The 20,459-nt window shown below is 40.5% G+C and overlaps 1 protein-coding gene across 1 annotated transcript; it reads right to left on the reverse strand.

The window, feature by feature from the left end:
• Positions 1-5,214: 5,214 nt before the first annotated feature.
• On the reverse strand, positions 5,215-19,437 carry lrif1 (ligand dependent nuclear receptor interacting factor 1). Its single transcript, XM_029664320.2, has 4 exons — positions 18,689-19,437; positions 9,006-10,830; positions 8,134-8,397; positions 5,215-7,939 (listed from the first exon to the last, which is right to left on the reverse strand). Exons 1-4 carry the CDS (start codon positions 18,754-18,756, stop codon positions 6,602-6,604), a joined length of 3,495 nt encoding a protein of 1,164 aa, XP_029520180.2. The 5' UTR covers positions 18,757-19,437; the 3' UTR covers positions 5,215-6,601.
• Between the last annotated feature and the right edge of the window lie 1,022 nt (positions 19,438-20,459).

A 20,459-nucleotide genomic window follows, 5' to 3' on the forward strand; every position in this document is an offset into this window, starting at 1 on the left:
GTTATAGGCCTATTTCTATTTTGCCCTATTTATCAAGTGTTGGAAAAACTTGTCAATAATCAACTGACTGGCTTTCTTGATGTCTATAGTATTCTCTCTGGTATGGAATCTGGTTTCCGCTCAGGTTATGGATGTGTCACTGGAACCTTAAAGGTCCTCAATGATGTCACCGTTGCTCTTGATCCTAAGCAATGTGTGCTGCTATTTTTATTGACTTGGCCAAAGCTTTTGACATGGTAGACCATTCCATTCTTGTGGGCCGGCTAAGGAGTATTTGTGTCTCTGAGGGGCCTTTGGCCTGGTTTGCTAACTACCTCTCTCAAAAGTGCAGTGTATAAAGTCAGAACATCTGCTGTCTCAGCCACTGCCTGTCACCGAGGGTGTACCCCAAGGCTCGATCCTAGGCCCCACGCTCTACTCAATTTACATCAAAAACATAGCTCAGGCTGTAGGAAGCTCTCTCATACTTTTATATGCAGATGGTACAGTCTTATACTCAGCTGGCCTCACACCTGGATGTTGTGTTAAACGCTCTACAACAAAGCTTTCTTAGTGTCCAACAAGCTTTCTCTGCCCTTAACCTTGTTCTGAACACCTCCAAAACAAAGGTCATCATCTGGTTTGGTAAGAAGAATGCCACTCTCCCAACAGGTGTGATTACTACCTCTGAGGGTTTACAGCTCGAGGTAGTCACCTCATACAAGTACTTGGGAGTACGGCTAGACGGTAAACTGTCCTTCTCTCAGCACATATCACAGCTGCAGGCTAAAGTTAAATCTAGACTTGGTTTCCTCTATTGTAATCACTCCTCTTTCACCCCAGCTGCCAAACTTACCCTGATAAAGATGACCACCCTACCCATGGTAGATTATGGAGACGTAATTTATAGATTGGCAGGTAAGGGTGCTTTCGAACGGCTAGATGTTCTTTACCATTCGGTCATCAGATTTGCCACCAATGCTCCTAATAGGACACATCACTGCACTCTATACTCATTTGTAAACTGGTCACCTCTGTATACCCGTCGCAAGACCCATTGGTTGACGCTTATTTATAAAACTCTCTTAAGGCCTCACTCCCCCCATCTGAGATATCTACTGCAGCCCTCATCCTCCACATACAACACTTGTTCTGCCAGTCACATTCTGTTAAAGGTCCCCAAAGCACACACATCCCTGGGTTGCTCTTCTTTTCAGTTCGCTGCAGCTAGCGACTGGGACGAGCTGCAATAAACACTCGAACAGGACAGTTTTATCGCAATCTCTTCATTCATAGACTCAATCATGGACACTCTTACTGGCAGTTGTGGCTGCTTTACGTGATGTATTGTTGTCTCTACCTTCTTGCCCTTTGTGCTGTTGTCTGTGCCCAATAATGTTTGTACCCTGTTTTGTGCTGATGCCATGTTGTGTTGATACCATGTAGTTGTCATGTTGTGTTGCTACCATGCTGTGTTGTCATGTGTTGCTGCCATGCTATGTTGTTTTCTTAGGTCTCTCTTTATGTAGTGTTGTCTCTCTTCTCGTGATGTATATTTTGTCCTATATCTTTTATTTGAACCCCATCCCCGCAGGAGGCCTTTTGCCTTTTGGTAGGCCGTCATTGTAAATAAGAATGTGTTCTTAACTGACTTGGCTAGTTAAATAAAGGTTAAATAAAAAATGAACTTTCATAGCAGTAACATACAAACAGCATGATCATTTTACTTGTTGTAGAATTCCTTCTCGCACCTATGCGCTCTTCTCCTCTCACCTTTTCCCTTCACGTGTGGACTTCAGTCCACAACACGAGCTATTTGTGACCAGGTGAAAAAAACATAACATGGTTTATCATTGTAACCATATTAGCTAGTCAACATAGCTACTAGAACCAACACGTTAGTAAACCTGCTACAATCATACAGTAGAGTGTACAGTCAGCAAGCAGTTTAGCAGTTATACTGGCAGGCCCCGATAGCAATAAATTAAGCTTACCTTGACTTGGAAGAGTTCCAATGTTGGAAAGCCAGCTAGCTAACATAGCATCCCTCTGTTTGAGCTGAGTGTTTGTTTAGGCTAAACTAGCTAGCTGCATGTGCAAGTATAGAAAATAAATCTCTCTCTGGCTTCACCTTGATTTTTAAAGAACTGAATTTGTTCAAAACCATTAAACTATTGTCTTTCTCTCTCTTTGAGTCAACTACTCACAATATTTTATGCACTGCAGTGCTAGCTAGCTGTAGCTTATACTTTCAGTACAATATAAATTATCTGATGCAGTGTGTTTTAATCAACTATTTGGTGACGTGAATATATTTAGTATAGTTTAATCTAAAAATGACAACTTTTTTAATGTTTCACAATTTTTTTATTCTGAAATTTACTGAGGATATTTCTCCCTTTCCTCTTCTGAGGAGCCTCCACTGCTACAGATATATGGTATTCTCACCTTGACTTAATTCCCAAATAATTCCACCACCTTTACGCATCAGGAAACCATGAATAAGGTCTTGTGCACCTATCGGTTCCGAGTGGAAAAAGCACCTACTTAATTTTTTCCGGTAGAAATAACACCATTCTCAATGCACTGTAATTTACAACTTGATAAGAGCTATTGATAAGAGCTAGGTAAATGAGTAATCTGTTTGGATAAGGAAATTGTAAATATAAATGACTCTTGTTCTAGATATACTGTATTTTACCTCATAATCGCAGGAGACAAATGTGAAACCAGTCATTTGGCAGCAAAATGAAGCATATCAACATATCAACTTTCCCACTGTAAAGTTTAAGAAATAATGTGCCATTATGCAGAATTTAAATTGTACAGCCTTTTAACATGCAGGGATGGGCCCTCTCGAATGACTTAATTATAGGCTACCCCGGCATTATCTGTTTCCTATTTCTATCATGTTAAATATTAGCCACTATCAGTATCGACCTTCAGTAGGCCTAATAACCACACATATCCAACTGCCAATTTAGTGTTAATTCCCTTTGGTTGGTATAGCCTAAATTATCATTCCATTAAATTACATTGTTTAATTTACATTAATTTGCTTCCTCTGTAAATGCTGTCACAGCAATGTGGTTGTTGCTGAGGATCATTAGTAACAGTTGATAATATAAAAATGTAGGATAATTAAATCGTTATGGAGCGGAGCGCAGACCAAGCCATAACAGTTTTAAAGAGATACATGGCGCAATACTTGGCTGTCATCACACAGTTCCATGGTTAGTGCAGGCAATAGACAAGGCTATAGCCTACTATTGTACACTATTCTCCCTATTATAATTATATGTACACTAACCTTCCAACATTACCATGGGTTGAAGAACTGAATGTGGCAATTCTCTGAATAAATCAAACCACCGTTTTCTTTCCTGGTCTTTGTGGTTGAATCGGTGTTTGTAATTCACTGTTCGACCAATGGACCTTACAGACAATTTTATGTGTGAGGTACAGAGATGAGGTAGTCATTCACAAATCATGTTAAACACTATTATTCACACAGACTGAGTCCTTGCAACTTATGTTAAGCAAATGTTTACTGCTGAACTTATTTAGGCTTGCAATAACAAAGGGTTTGAATACTTATTGACTCAAGACATTTCTTTTTTTCATTTATTTGTACAATTTTAGAAAAACACAGCTGTCTAACTACCCCCCCTCCCCCTTTCAATTGGTTGAAATGTAAAAGGTTAAGGGTTATTGTTAAAGGGTGTGGGTGTATCACTGACTATTCACTGCAGTCACTGTGGTGGTAACTTCCTGTGTCCACTAGGAGGGCTGTTTTCAGAGCCAGTGAAAATGTACAGTATAGTCACAGTCATGAGACAGATATTTCACCAGATGAATAAATGTGAAGTATCCGGTTGGAGTTTCCATACACTATCAAATATGGTGTTGAGAAGAAGCCCAGTGGCCGGCATGATGGAGCGAGATGGATTCTGGCCAAGACTCTACTTTTCTTATCGATGAAACATTTGATCTCAATAAAGTTTTGTTTCCAAAACTAGAATCTGTTATGAACAGAGTGGACTTAGTTTTGTAGACTTTACCCTTTGCCAATGTTTCAAAAAGCATTGCTCAGAAGGAGTACAAGGGCGTATTGAGTTACTGCAGAGTAGGCGTTCCCTAATGGAAATATGCAAATACTTGTAGTTATGCTCTCGCTAGCTCAAGCTTGGCTCTGCCCACCTCCTTACTTACTTTGTCCATTGTGACAGGCTGTTGTCTATCTTGGGTGAGTTATAAAACATATTTGGTATAGTCTACACTAGCCCTACACTTGGGTCTATCACTTCTTTCGTTTTAGCAAGCTCTGTGCATTATTTTGATAGTGCACAAGTTCTTACAAATGCAGTCATTACAAAAAGCCAAATACACACATTTTATACTAAGTTTTCATTATACAAGTCCTGTTGCACAAAATCGTTGGATATATTCAACTAAATAATCCATTTGTAGTAACATGTAAACATGTTATTTAATACAAAATAAATATAAAGCAAAAAAGTACTCTATATTAAACTGAGGATTTTCAGAATATGTGCACCAGGTTCTGTAAAATATACTCAAGCCTTTCAAAACAGTCCTGGAGTCTAAATGTAGAAAACTTCAATAAAACAGTCATTCTCCAACCACCCTTCTGTTCCATGTTCCTTTGAGTGAGTCCAGGCCTACACATTTTAGTCATTTAGCAGACGCCCTTCTCCAGAACGACTTACAGTTAGTGCATTCATCTTAAAATAGCTATTTGGGACAACCCCATATCACAGTAAGTACAGTTTTGCTCATACCTATCAGCAAAGTCAGAGCTAGTTTCTGTACAGCACTTTGAGATATCAGCTGATGTAAGAAGGGCTATATAAATACATTTGATTAGTAAGAGGGAAGAGTGAAGTGCGAGTCTTAGGTCATGAAAGGCTTTTCTTGGATGGAGGGGACAGGGGACTGCAGTGGGATTATTTGAAAAGTTCATTTTCAAAACATGGGAAGGGACTCTGCTGTCTTAACTTCAGGGGGAAGCTGGTCCCACCATTGGGGTGCCAGGACATAGAAGAGCTGGACTGGGCTGAGCAGGAGCTGTCATCCTGTAAGGGTGGGATGGCCAAGAGACCAGAAGTGACAGATCAAAGTACTTGGGTCGGGGTGTAGAGAGGAGAGCAGAGTCTGAAGGTGAAGAGGGGCAGTTCCTCTTGCAGCTCCATAGAATCCAACAACACTGCCATCTACTGACAATATTATTTATTACATATTTTTTTAGTTACAATATTTTTTATTCGTAGACAGGAAAACACATATGCCTACCTAACCATATGTTAATATTACATTAGTCCATTATAAAATAAATTACTCTAAAAGGGAGCCAACAAGTATCTGCATGCATTTTGTGGATAGAATTGTGATCAATCTTTGCAGAACAAATAGAAAACCTAGGTGCAAAAGCAGAAATACAAACATTGTAAAAATGCTAAACAGTAAAATTGAAATATTTTCAGAAAACATATCTTAAGATCCTTAGTCAATGCATCAACATACTCTATACCTACCCCTCTAGAACAAAACAGGAAAACCTAGGAACATTGTCATAAAAATGTAAATGACATGTTATCACTGGAATTATTGTCTTTTGGAACTAAACATTCAATACAGAAAAGAAATGCATTTCCTGCAGGTAATAAAACATGACATACATTTCATTTGGAAACTATTCAGACCCCTTGACTTTTTCCACATTTTGATACGTTACAGCCTTACTCAAATTGATTAAATATATTTTCTACACACAATACCCCATAATGACAAAGCAAAAACAGATTTAGAAATGTTAGCAAGTGTATTAAACCTAAAAAAAAAACGTAATAACATTTACATAAGTATTCAGACTAGGGCTGCCAAAGTTAACGTGTTAACGTGACTAGTACTTGACTTTATTATTTTGATAGCATACAAAGTGCTTACAAATGCAGTCATCACAAAAAGCCAAATATACTAATTTTATAGTAAGTTGTCATTATACAAGTCCTATTGCACAAAATCGTTGGATATATTCAACTAAATAATGCATTTGTAGTAACATTAATGTAAACCTCCCTTCTACCCAGTTTGGCAGCTTTAGGAAGTGTCTTGGTGGTTCCAAACGCCTTCCATTTAAGAATGATGGAGGCCACTATGTTCTTGGGGACCTTCAGTGCTGCAGACATTTTTGGTACCCATCCCCAGATCTGACATGCACTGACAACTGTGGGACCTTATAGACAGGTGTGTGCCTTTCCAAATCATGTCCAATCAATTGAATTTACCACAGGTGAACTCCAATCAAGTTGTAGAAATATCTCAAGGATGATCAATGGAAACAGGATGCATCTGAACTCAATCTCATAGCAAAGAGTCTAAATACTTTTCATTTTTCTACATTTGCAAACATTTCTAAAAACTTGTTTTCGCTTTGTCATTATTGGGTACTGTGTAGATTGATGAGGATTTTATTTATTTAATCGACTTTAGAATAATACTTTCTGAATTAACTGTAAATATGACAATTCAAATAAGAGTTCTACAAGGCTGAAGTTATGCAATGCAACACATTGGAATTTGGAAAGCAATTCAGTCCAACTCAGCCCATGTTCTTTCTAATCATTGCAAGAGCAGCCTCCTTCTCCTTCAAGAGTTCTTTCAGTCGTTTGATTCTCTCATGACGCTTGATTTCTTCAGGGTCCATGAGTGCTGTAGAGCAGAGATAACTGGTTGGGATCTCTCCAGCCGTACTACTTCCCTGCTCACTCACAGTTGAAGGACATTGGATCTCCACAGATGTTAGCTCTTTATCTTTCATTTGAGCCTTTGTGGACTTTCTACCCTTTCGTTTAGCTGATTTTGCAATTGTGAAGGTACTGCTCCCTGAGGACCTGGTGTTTGGTGGTTTAGATGAACTAGGCTCCTCTTGTGAAGTGGACGATGAGCTCATTGCTTTCTCTTGTACTAGTGTTCCAGTCACCCCACACGGACACGCTGTGCATCTTTTCCCTTTTCCCCTTCTTCTTCTAGAGTTCGGCTTTATGTTGCTTGCTGTGCCACAGAACGGCCCAGGAGCGCAATCCATAGCTTCAGCGTTTGTTTGTGGGTGGATAGATGGAACGGGTGAGTTTGAGCTTCTTTTTGAAATATGTACTGGATTGATTTCTGGCAGAGGTTTGGAAGGGACCCCTGTTTCAGCTGCGGTGGAAATTAGATAATTGACAGTCGGTTCCTCATAGCCAAATATATGTTCAGCATCAGATAAGATGTCTAGCTGAGGACTTGGACTGGCGAGGGGCTGCATTTTCAACTGAGGACTTGGACTGGCGAGGGTCTGCATTTTCAACTGAGGACTTGGACTGGCGAGGGGCTGCATTTTCAACTGAGGACTTGGACTGGCGAGGGTTTGCATTTTCAACTGAGGACTTGGACTGGCGAGGGTTTGCATTTTCAACTGAGGACTTGGACTGGCGAGGGGCTGCATTTCCAGCTGAGGAGTTGGACTGGCGAGGGGCTGCTTTTCCAGCTGAGGAGTTGGACTGGCGAGGGGCTGCTTTTCCAGCTGAGGAGTTGGACTGGCGAGGGGCTGCTTTTCCAGCTGAGGAGTTGGACTGGCGAGGGGCTGCTTTTCCAGCTGAGGAGTTGGACTGGTGAGGGGCTGCTTTTCCAGCTGAGGAGTTGGACTGGTGAGGGGCTGCTTTTCCAGCTGAGGAGTTGGACTGGTGAGGGGCTGCTTTTCCAGCTGAGGAGTTGGACTGGTGAGGGGCTGCTTTTCCAGCTGAGGAGTTGGACTGGTGAGGGGCTGCTTTTCCAGCTGAGGAGTTGGACTGGTGAGAGGCTCTGTGTTTTCTGAACTTTCAGATGCATTTGTAACTTTTTCTATTTTCTGTCTTTTAGCATCTATTGGGCAACTACCATCCTTCCTAGTTGCAGAGACCTGTGAAACAACAAGGTGCTTAATTTATAGAGTGGGGAAATACAGTAATACATCTTGAAAATGCTGTTCAAATTAATGGTACAACAATATACATTTTGTCTCGAAATTCAATCGTGACAATCTATTAGGCTAAGGTAGACCAACAGTACCTCATGCATTAGTAAGCTTTAGAAAAGTAGAAAATCATCAGTTACCTCTGTTTCCTCGTGTTCCCTCTTTTTTATCAAAATGTTTGATCCCTGTAACAATTTGCGAATAGCCTCTATGGTACGTTTGTTTGTGGTCCCAATCCGAGGAAACGCCTTCGGGATAGCCTTGGGTTTAGCGTCAATCCTCTCCAAACATATTTTCACATCAGATGTGATCCCAAACATCTGTTTCAGCAGGCGATCACAAGTTTCCAAGGATTCCATGTCCAACACAGAAGTCCGCTGCTCAGGGATGGGATCTGATGAGCTCTAGAATTGGGGAATGATCAAGATTAAAAGCCTTGGTGAGTTTACTTTATTATACTGAACAAAAATATAAATGCAACGTGCAACAATTTCAAAGATAGTACTGAGTTACAGTTTATATAAGGAAATCAGTCAATTGAAATAAATGTATTAGGCCCTAATCTATGGATTTCACATGACTGTGCAGAGGTCCACCCACTGGGGGAGCCAGGCCCAGCAAATCAGAATGTGTTTTTGCCCACAAAAGGGCTTTATTGCAAACAGAAATACTCCTTGCTCCCTAAATACTTGAGACATCTGTAGCATTGTGTTGTGTGACAAAACTGCACATTTTAGAGTGGCCTTTTACTGTCCCCAGCACAAGGTGCACCTGTGTAATGATCATGCTGTTTAATCAGTTTCTTGCTATTCCACACCTGTGAGGTGGATGGATAATTTTGGCAAATGAGAAATGTTCACTAACAGAGATGTAAACAAATGTGTGTACTTTTTATGCACATGGAACATTTCTGGGAAACATGGGACAAACACTTTACATGTTGCGTTTATATTTTTGTTCAGTGTAGCTATCCTACCGATCATGTAGTAATCTGAGTAGTGGGTTGTCTTACCTTTTCTTTGTGAGTCTCCATTTCTGTTTGGAGAGAGGTACTTCCAGTAATGTTGTCCATTTCTTGCGTGGCAGGATGGTGCTGGCTGTTTCCAATTCCCTGGTCAGTGGCATCATCCTGGACATTACCCATTTCTTGGGTTGAGGCACTGGGATGACTGATTCCCATTTCCTTGCTAGTGGCATTACCCTGAATGTTCTCTATTCGGATTCCAGTTGCACGGCCATGAAATCTTTGAAGTATTTTCCTATATTGACCAGTGATGTTATGCTGGCGGGAGTTCAACTCTTGGCCTGTTGCACTACCTTGACAGCCTGCCATGTCTTGGGCAGTGGCAATGCTCTGACACTTTTCTATTGACAGGCCAGATACTTTGTTCTGATTATCCACTATCTGGCCATTCAAATGATCTTGACTGCATAACACTTCTTGTTCAGCTTCCAAGTCATTCAGCATATGATCCATTTCCTTGTCTTCTTCAGCTACTTTAGACACTGTTTTGGGTGGAAGGTACGAGACAAATATTACATTGGAGTCTTCGTCCTCATCGACTTCAGACTGTCTGAAAGGTTGCCTTGTTACGTCCCTTGTTGATATTGCCTGATATGTAAGGTCATCTTGGGGATCATCGTCACAGAGGTCAATGATGTCATCTGGTATAACAATGTGCTTAGGATCTGGTCTGGTTTTATTTGAAAATTGTGATCCAAGTGAGGAGCTTAAGGGTAGGGAGGGCGGTAAGCTGATTCTCTGATTGAATCCAACACTTTCTGCTGCCTGTGTGGTGGAGTCACCCATGTTCCTACTGGCCTCCAAGGGCTTTGATGGTCGGTTACAAAGCTCAGGGGTTTTCTTGGCAACAAAATACACCTTCCCATTGTACATCACTAAGGCATTGTCCTTCTCTTGGCCAATTCTTGTCTGACTCTCTTGGGAAGGTGAACACTTTTTTGCTGTGTTTTCACAGGGTTTGGTGGCTTTTTCCATCTCTGCCAGAGTTTTCAAAATATCGGAGGTCATAGAAGAGGAATTCACAGGAACAAGGCATTGAGCAGGTGAGCCATCTGCCTCCTCAATCACCCACTTAATAGGAGTGACCGGTCTTTTGCCATCCTTAGCAGTAGTAGAACACGGTGTTGAGCCTGATGATGAGCATTTAGAATGTGTCTGGCCAGATGGCCTTGGAAGTCGGCTGAGGGAGAGGGGTGCCTTCTGAAATGTTGGACATAATGGAGTACCACCCGGTTTCATGGTTTGGACAGGGGACACATAAAGAACCATTGGCAAATTCGAATTTGAGGCACAGCTCGTTGATGAAGTAAATATCTGCCTCTTTATGGCTGGGGGGAGTGCGGATGCTGGAAGGGTTTTCACTTGAGCATTAGGAGGAATTTGAAGGTATTGTCCATTTGGAAGCGCTGGAGATTTCACAGTGACTGGCAGCTGATCCTTATTCAAAAGTGTTAGCTCAGGTGATGTCAAGGATAACGCATTTTGGGCTACTTTTGTTGTTACTATAGGAGTCTGGATGCTCACTGATTTATATATTCCTGTCAGATTGGTTGGATTTTGAGACGTACTCATGTAAAATGACCTTTTATTCACCGATTGTCCTTTAGCTGTGGGTCCCAGAGTAGACATGTTAATCTTCGAAATTGATGGCACGTCCAAGGTAAGATCTCGTTGAGGTTCAGAGATGTCCTTCATAGTGCTTGTTGGTGATCGAACAAACTGTCCGTTTACTTTTTGAACAGGGATCAGTTTCATAACATTTCTCCCATCAGTTCCCACAGCTGGCATCGCTTGGTAAAAGACACCTGTCCCACTGAAAAGGAAAAATGTAATACATAAGCATTTCACAGCAAGACAGTTCGGGCCATTAAAATCAATTTCTTGAGCGTTTTGATCATCTGTCCCTATAAATTTTTTTAAATAGGCCTTTGTGTTCGATACAATAGACGAACAATATAGGCCACCTCTTAATTGAGATCAAATCAATGCAGTTAGATTTGCTTGTATAGAACAGCTGCTCGCTTAATCATGCATTGACACATCACACACTTTCCTTTTGTTGAATCTCACTTCCTACTTATTTGTTTTATTTTTCCTTTGTCTTTAGTCTGACGTTTTTGTATAGGTTTTTGATTCTTGTGTTTCTTTAATACCCTCTAAAGCATCTTTGGATCTTTGAAAAGCATATTATTATTATTATTATTTATAGTGGTGGCTGGAAGCTTGTCTGATGACACATCCTGAATGTAATTCCGCTGCTCTATAGATTCTTACATACATTTAGTCTGAAACGGCCTTTTTTGAAATAATTTGTGTGAGGTGTTCATTAGCGATTGGTTAGATTTGTTAGAGACGATCCAGAGTATCAAAGAATCATCATGTACGCCAGCTCTGGCCCAACCCATCGGTTTCTGTGACCAATCAGAATGTGTTCTCATTCTAGAAATCATAAGGGGAGGGAGGCAAATCCAGAATAATCGTGGAGAAGAAACGTCAGTTGGCCGGGGCGATGTGGATGGGTAGCCTGGCAAGCCAATGGGGCCAATATCCATATGGTTCCATGGTTGCCATGGCACCATATGGAATGTCCATATAGTTCTGTGGTTGCCATGGCTTCGTATGGCAGTGTTGACTGTTTACTCCTGCTAATTTAATCTATAATGAATAGTTATAATTGTTTTCCATGTACACATTTTACGTCAACTTTTATTTTATGGTAGCTTATCAAGTATAGATAGTATATATATAGAAATTCTATCCCAAAATGCTAAACTGGATGATTAATCAGACTTCATAAATCTGCTCAGCATCCCAGAGGTACTCATTGACATTCTTAACAAGTTTTCAAAAGAAGCAGACACCCATTACTTTGGACTTCAAGGATTTCGTTAAGGCTCTGGATATACTTCGCCAGAGAGGGAAGAAAGCAGGTCATAACTCCGGCTATATTCAAACTGTTGGATATAGATAGACCCTCCTCTGATCTGAGTGTACAGCCCCCCCCCACCTTCAACCAGTTTTGCAAAAGCACACACCCAAGGAAAGTAAATACTGCCTAGACTCAGTGTTTTTATCAAATGCACAGTCTCTCTTAAACAAGTTGGAAAAGTTTGAGTGGAGAATGAGTGAATCAAAATCTGACATTGAAATTATTTCTGAGACATGGTTTAGTGGCAACTCACCCACTGAAATGTTGTGGCTATTATGTAAACAACAGCATCCCTGCATCTTCAGTGCCACCTGAGTTAGTGCATAAGGATTCATACTGGGGGTGGGCAGTATCCAGATGTTCATAATGTTCCTGTACCATACAAACGCTATTTATTTTCAAACGTAAAAATAATAAATCAATATTTATTATTTTTGGGGCATTAGGGTCCCAACAAATTACTATCAAATTCCCATAGCGGTCTCTAGCTAAATGCTAACAAGTGCAAGCGAACAAACTAATTGCAAGAATAGACTGCTATCGCAAATACTGGAGCCCTGAGACATATAATTTATTTGGCACATCTTAGATGGTTAACTTAAGTTATAAGCAGTGAGGTTGCATGCAACACAAAAGCCCCTGCGACACGGGGGGCTTAGAGCTTTAGGGGGCCCAGGGACGGTATTGAAAATCATAGTCTATATTTAAGAATACCCCGGTATACGGTATATCGCTAAAGCCTAATTCATACAAGACCATACAGACTGCCCAGGTCTTCACAAGTGTTGCAGTATGTGCAGTGTACTCTCCACCTGACTCACCATATGCTGAACAACTCATTGCCCAGCTGGTAGCCTGTTGACTCCCTGCGAGTAAAACACCTTGCTATTGAAGTTATCATTGGTGGTGACTTTAATCAAGTGAGCATGGACAAGCTGTGTAGAGGCCACAATCTTGAGCAGATCCATAAAACCATAAGGGGGCAAAATATTCTTGAACTGATGATCATCCACCTATCATCCGTCTACTCTGAACCTGCTATTTCTGACCCACAAGTGACCACAGTGTTGTTACAATACAACTTAAACTGAAGAGCTCCAAAAATCATACTGTCAGAAAGGTATTCAGGCCACTGCGAGACTCAAGCACGTGTTCATTTGGGCAGTGGATCACCTCCCACCACTAAGACCCACCACCTCAAAGTCAGATGCCAAAAGAGAAGTTCGCTGCCATGTATGCTTCTCTACAATGAAAAATAGAGGATCACTTCCCAACAAAATCCGTTTGGCTCCATTTCCGTGATAAGCCATGGATAACCCCAGAGATAAAGGCAATGGTCAGAGACCGCCAGAGAGCATTCCATAACCAAATCACAACCCTATGGAAGGAATGAAGGAATAAGGTGCAAGGGACATTTATTTACGGGAAAAGCAAGATCCTGCCCAGTGGCATAAGAACATCAAAGACTTAGCCAACCTCTCCCAAACTGAGGCAACCTGACAATAGACATGGTAAAGCAAATTCAATTAAGAAAGCACTATCAAAAGCAGGGATTGTAACCGGTTCAGGGAACAGAACCAAAAACCAGAAAAATACATTTTTTTCAAGGAACAGAACCTGGAACGAAAGTGCTCCATACCGTTTCAGAATAAAACTTATTTTAAAAACCAGATGAAATCCCAGGCAGACTAATAAAGGAGTTTGCATATGAACTGAGCAGAACACTGGCTGACATTCTTACCTCTCTCTACAAGAAGGCATCATACCTGAAAAGAAGCTATAGTGGTCCCCATTCCTAAAACCAAACCACCCTCCATCAGTGAAATACAGCTCACTACATCACCAAGTAGCTGAGAGCTTTATCACAGAATGTGCTCTGACCAACATCCTACCCCAGATAGACACCCAGCAGTACAGATGTCTGGTGGGTCTAACCAACAGAGCTCTTCAAGTCCGAGGATAAGCATAGTTCCACCTGCTCCCTGGTGACCACTGACTTTGGCAAAGCCTTTAGCCGTGTCTGCCACAACCTCGCCACCACCAGGATGTTAGAGCTCGGGCTTCGACAATCGCTCGCCAGATGGATATGCTACTTCCTCTCTAATAGAGAGGAATATCATTGTATGCTGTCTGTCTAATCTCGTGGCCTACCTCAAGGAACTCTGCTTGGTCCGCTGAATGTTACTGCATACATCAGTGCAGCCAGGAAATCAGCAGTCAAGCAATGGAAATTTGTGGATTACCTTAATTTATTAGAAACAAGAACACCAAAATCCACTTGCACCATCCAAGAAGACCTGGCTGACCTGGAGAAGTGGTCAGTGGGGAGACATGCTCCATGCGCACTTCACTAAGTCACCAGAATGACAACACAGGTAGAGCACATCTGTGAAAAGGTCAGCCGACGTCTGTTCCTCTTCCGACGCCTTAAACACTTCCACATCCCTAAGAAGGACCTGGTAATGGTATTCACCACCTAAGTCCGACAAGCGGTGGAATATGCTGCCCCAGTGTGGCATGCAGGGCTAACCAAAAGTCTGACACCATCGAGAGGGTTCAGAGAATAGCAGTATGCATCGTCATGGGCACAGACTACACCTCCTACTCAGATGCATGCACCAATCTGGACCTACCATCACTCCACAAATGCAGGGAAAGTCTCTAAAGATCCATCGCAAGAGCTTATCTAAAATCCGATCCCTACCACCACAGTTTAGTTGAGACCAACTCCTCAACTAAACTGGAACTGAATCATTGCAGCACTGAGCGTTTCCGTTTTAGTGCCATCCCAGCCATGGTTCGCCTCAACGGTTGACGATGAAACAATTTTTTACATTTCCATGTTCTATTGTCTACAGCTGTTGCATATCGTTTTAATATTCAAATGTTCGTTGTACTCACAATTCAGCATGTTGCTGCCACTTGTACAATGTTCTGTTGAAAAACACTCAATATCTCAAGTAGAGGTCGACCGATTAATCGGAATGGCCGATTAATTAGGGCTGATTTCAAGTTTTCATAACAATCGGAAATCTGTTTTTGGACACCAATTTTGCAGATTATTATTTTCTTTTTTTACACCTTAATTTAATATTTATTTAACTAGGCAAGTCAGTTAAGAACACATTCTTATTTTCAATCACGGCCTAGGAACGTTGGGTTAACTGCCTCGTTCAGGGGCAGAAGACAGATTTTCACCTTCTCAGCTCAGGGGATTCAATCTTGCAACCTTACAGTTAATTTGTCCAACGCAATAACGACCGTTGCACTCCACAAGGAGACTGACTTCCTGTTACGCGAATGCAGTAAGCCGAGGTAAGTTGCTAGCTAGCATTAAACTTATCATAACCACTAGTTAACTACACATGGTTGCTGATATTACTAGATATTATCTAGCGTGTCCTGCGTTGCGTATAATCTGACTGAGCATACAAGCATCTAGGTATCTGACTGAGCGGTGGTAGGCAGAAGGCGCGTAAGCATTCATTCAAACAGCACTTTCGTGCGTTTTACCAGCAGCTCTTGGTTGTGCGTCAAGCATTGCGCTGTTTATGACTTCAAGCTTATCAACTCCCGAGATGAGGCTGGTGTAATCGAAGTGGAATGGCTGGCTAGTTAGCGCGCGCTAATAACGTTTCAAACGTCACTCGCTCTGAGCCTTGGGGTGGTTGTTTCCCTTGCTCTGCATGGGTAACGCTGCTTCGAGGGTGGCTGTTGTCGTTGTCTTCCTGGTTTGAGCGAGGAGAGGGACGGAAGCTATACTGTTACACTGGCAATACTAAAGTGCCTATAAGAACATCCAATAGTGAAAGGTTAATGAAATACAAATGGTATAGAGGGAAATAGTCCTATAATTCCTATAATAACTACAACCTAAAACGTCTTACCTGGGAATATTGAAGACTCATGTTGAAAGGAATCACCAGCTTTCATATGTTCTCATGTTCTGAGCAAGGAACTGAAACGTTAGCTTTCTTACATTGCACATATTGCACTTTTACTTTCTTCTCCAACACTTTGTTTTTGCATTATTTAAACCAAATTGAACATGTTTCGTTATTTACTTGAGGCTAAATTGATTTTATTGATGTTTTATATTAAGTTAAAATAAGTGTTCATTCAGTATTGTTGTAATTGTCATGATTACAAATGTAAAAAATGGTCAGATTAATCGGTATCGGCCGTTTGGGTCCTCCAATAATCGGTATTTGTATCGGTGTTGAAAAATCATAATCGGTCGACCTCTAATCTCAAGCCCAGATTGTCATAAAGTTATGTCTTGCCAGGCAGTGTTACTTTGCGGGGTGGGATATAGGTTTCCTATTTCTTTGTGCGATTAGCAGCTATGAAACAAAATCGCAGAAATACCTTGAAAACATCTACTGCAGCATTTTTCTAACCCTAACTCACACTCCTAACTCATACTTGACTTTTGACTATTTATTTGCAAATGTAATGCTCACACTGTAAAGCCCTGAAAATTGACCACCCGCCAACATGGCAGGTGAAATAGACAATCTTACCCACCAATATCTAAATCTACTCACATTTGGCAGGTGTTCATTTTATGCCCTGCTATTATTCCCGACCACATTTGTGAAGGAATAGTGGCAACGTCAAACATAGCTACTCCAAACCAGTTGATGGCGCTATAAAACCTTCACCAGTAAATTTACTGAACAGATTCATTTGAATTGTTATGCATGCACTAAGGAAGGATTGTAGCTAGTATTAATGATATTAGAATAAATTCACATGGTGGCACTTTTGCAAACATCTTTGCTAATGTGCTAAAATGTAAACACTTCCAGTAAAATGTTCCCTGAATCAAGTGTGTGTGTGGTATTCAAATAAAATAAAACAGTTGTGTCTAGGAGCCTTTGTTGCTACTTGCAGCTATATTTACAACTTGAATTTGTAGCATGACAATTGATTTTATAAACTCATTGCTTCAATCAGTAGTAGAAGAGCAATATTGTTATAGAGCAGTAGTCCATTGTTATAGTCTCTGTTATAGCTCAATACATGTGTGCAATTTGATGGATAGCCTTGCATAGCCTAATATTTCCTTTCATTGTTGGGGAGTAGCTTCAGTTCAGTCTACTTTCAGTGTAGTTCAAACTCCTGATGTAGGCAAACCCTTGTGGGACATTGATTACAGTATGTTGCCCTAATCCTGTAGAAAAAATTATGGTAGCCAATAAATAATAAATTGCCAATGTATTATTTCATTTAAAATCATTAATTTGTCCAGTAAAGCCAAATATAAACTGGGCACTGTGGAATAAAGCTACCGCACCCCCACAAACTGTTTTTGGTATAGGCTACAGCTGAGATATGAGGTTGGGGAATCCCTCTCTCATAGAAAGTGTTCTAAATGCCATGGACTGACAGTCCATTACATCCAAGAGATAGGCCACGTTTTAACCATGTGTTGAAACTGTATATTGTTTTCATTCTTGCTGTTTGTAAACAATGGAGTAATAAAACCTTGTTTATTTTGGGTTATGATAAAAAGAGGGATAGAGGTTAGTCTTCCAGAATCAATGGCTTAATATCAAGAACTTAAATGAACATCAAACAGCTTCCCAAATTCCGGACTGTACATTTGTTTATTTTGATTGCACAAGACAGGGTCTTTAAAACATCTTCGAGATCGGTGGCCTCTGCACAGGACGATTGAGCTAACGTAGGCTAATGCGATTAGCATGAGGTTGTAAGTAACAAGAACATTTACAAGGACATAGACATACCTGATTTTGGCAGAAAGCTTACATTTTTGTTAATCTAACTGCACTGTCCAATTTACAGTATCTACTACAGTGAAATAATACCATGCTATTGTTTGAGGAGAGTGAACAATTTGAACATAAAGTTATAAATAAACAAATTAGGCATATTTGGGCAGTCTTGATACATTTTAAACAAATGCAATGGTTCATTGGATCAGTCTAAAACTACACATACATTGCTGCCATCTAGTGGCCAAAATGTATATTGCACCTGGGCTGGAATAATACATTATGGCCTTTCCCTTGCATTTCAAAGATGGTACACAAAAAATACAAAAGAACAGTTGTTTTTTTCCTTGTATTATCTTTTACCAAATCTATTGTGTTATTCTCCTACATTCCTTTCACATTTCCACAAACTTCAAGGTGTTTCCTTTCAAATGGTACCAAGAATATGCATATCCTTGGTTCAGGGCCTGAGCTACAGACATTTAGAAAAAAGGGGCGGATCCTTAACAATAGCTAAACCTAATCTCATTGTCTTAAAATCGGTCTAATTTTAACCGCAGCAATCAGCAGTTGAAACAATAACAAACCACTCAAATTCATAGAGTTATGGATACAAAGACTGGCCATGATATTAACATTCTAGTTTTAACCATGTTTTGAGGCTTTATTCGTGTGTTACATTTACTTTGGAGTAAAACAAGGTTATATTTTGGGTTCTGATGGGATAGTTTAACTAAACTCATGAGGTATTTAAATTATACAAGTTATATTCAAGAATCATTGGGTACACATTAATTTATAAATCCAAAAATGGATGTAGCTGTCAGATTGTCCCTTAAATGAAATGTATTGCATTTGAATAGTTTAGGCAGGGCTAGGCTACATCCTTAAATTCCAATGTAATCCTTTCTTAAATTCAATTGAATTCACCCATTTCAAAAAAGATTGAGACCAATCCTCAAATACATGTTTTGATACACAGATTAACTGTTTATTCTTACCTGCGACACGCGCCTTGAGATGCCATCGTTTTGCCTTGATTACTGTATGAGATATTCAAGTTACTCATGCTATCCAAGGTAGCTAGCTAGGTAGCTAGCTAACTAGTCTATCGAACCAGACAAAGTCGGCAGTGTGAAGCGCCAAAAAGCAGCGGGAACCCCTTCTTGTAGTTTATATCAAGTTACATGCATGCCTAACAGAAAAATATGGTAACGTCTCAGGCGATCTAATGTCTGGTAACGTCGTTTGTTGACGGCTGCGCCATCTAACGTTAGCTAGCTAGCCTAGAGCTGTCGGTCTCAGTGATTGAACAGCTCAGGCCAGGGTAACGCTCGTTACGTTGCTTTTGTATAAATGACTGTCTAAATAGCTAACTCATCTAACTTACATTAGTGCCTACCAGTGATGTACTTTCTCCTGAAAAATAATGTCACTTTCCAAAACTAACGTTATCCAACTGACTAAATAACATATAGCTATCGTCAATCAATTTCCGTAGATATCCTTTTTTTTGCGTTACACTTCCGTGAAACGTTACCAGGGTGCACATTCAAGAAATTGAATAATTCAAATTCATCAACAGCATCAGAATTCCGCGTATAAAAGGCTGTTTGCAAGAGTCAATTGAGAACAGTATTTGTATTAAACTGTAGAAATCAATACAGCAGTATATTTCTCTCATCTCCATTCAAACCAGAGGGCGAACAGAACAGACCAAAACAACGTTCATAAAACATCGACGATCTTGAATCCCCACTTGAGACGGCTACAATAATAAAACATAACTTCCGGGGACAAAATACAATTTCCGGTGTGATTTGGAGACATCTTCGGGCCGTTTTTAGAAGCGTTGCAGAAGCAACTGCTCATGTTATGTTCAGTTATTTAATTGTACCCCTCCCCCTCCCCTATAAGCTTGCAGGGCTGGGTTTGCATTGCTTGCAGGAAGCAAATAGCCTACAAGGGTAGCACTAGCAGTGCTATAGGATGTCTGAATGGGTGAATCGATTAACCCATTTTCTGTATTTCGGGGGCATTAATTCTGTTGGATCTTTGAATTTTCCAGGGCAAATTCCCCAAATTCAAAGAGGTGGCCGATTTTTATTCAATTTATGTGACATGCAGCAGAACAATATTCCTTAAATATAATGAAACACTAGCCCTTTTATAAACCAAACATTTTTTTGAAATGAGTCAAAACGTTTTAGCCTTGTGTTCTAGTCATGGGGCCAGGGTTCCGGTCTGGAAGCATGCTTTCCACTGTGCTCAGAAGGCACTTTCGGTACTGCAGTTTAGATGAAGTCAGAGGCGCCACCTTGATTTTCGAAGTGGGTGGGGGATAATCAGGTCAGGGTCCTCCCCCAGAAGTTTCCGGGGTATTTAAAGCTCATTTCCTCTATTTAGAACAAAAAGTAAGCAAAAATGGCCACAGTCATCAAACTGGGTAAGAGATCAATATTAAATATGCTAACTTAGGGATAGGCATCCCGTCAACGGGGCAGTTGCAGCGTCGTGTGTCACGATCGCAGATTTTAGAGAAACAACAAATGTCGGGACATATATAAGTGTCTGAAAGCTTAAATTCTTGTTAATATAACTGCACTGTCCAAATTACAGTAGCTATTACTGAGAAAAAATGCCATGCTATTGTTTGAGGAGAGCTCCTAACAACAAATCACATTTTTCACCGCGATAGGTTTGATAAATTCACCTCTAAATGTGAAATGTGTACTTACATTCTGAAATCTTGCTCTGATTTATCATCCCAAG

Source organism: Oncorhynchus nerka, linkage group LG7 (assembly GCF_034236695.1).
Source record: "Oncorhynchus nerka isolate Pitt River linkage group LG7, Oner_Uvic_2.0, whole genome shotgun sequence".
NCBI lineage: Eukaryota > Metazoa > Chordata > Actinopteri > Salmoniformes > Salmonidae > Oncorhynchus > Oncorhynchus nerka.

Excerpts from the sequence above, each read along its gene's own strand:
- lrif1 (XM_029664320.2), bottom strand. The coding sequence starts at position 18,756 with ATGAGTAACTTGAATATCTCATACAGTAATCAAGGCAAAACGATGGCA. Across the intron at positions 10,831-18,688 it reads TCTCAAGGCGCGTGTCGCAG|TGGGACAGGTGTCTTTTACC; the intron begins GTAAGAATAAAC and ends TTTCCTTTTCAG. Across the intron at positions 8,398-9,005 it reads TGGAGACTCACAAAGAAAAG|AGCTCATCAGATCCCATCCC; the intron begins GTAAGACAACCC and ends CCCCAATTCTAG.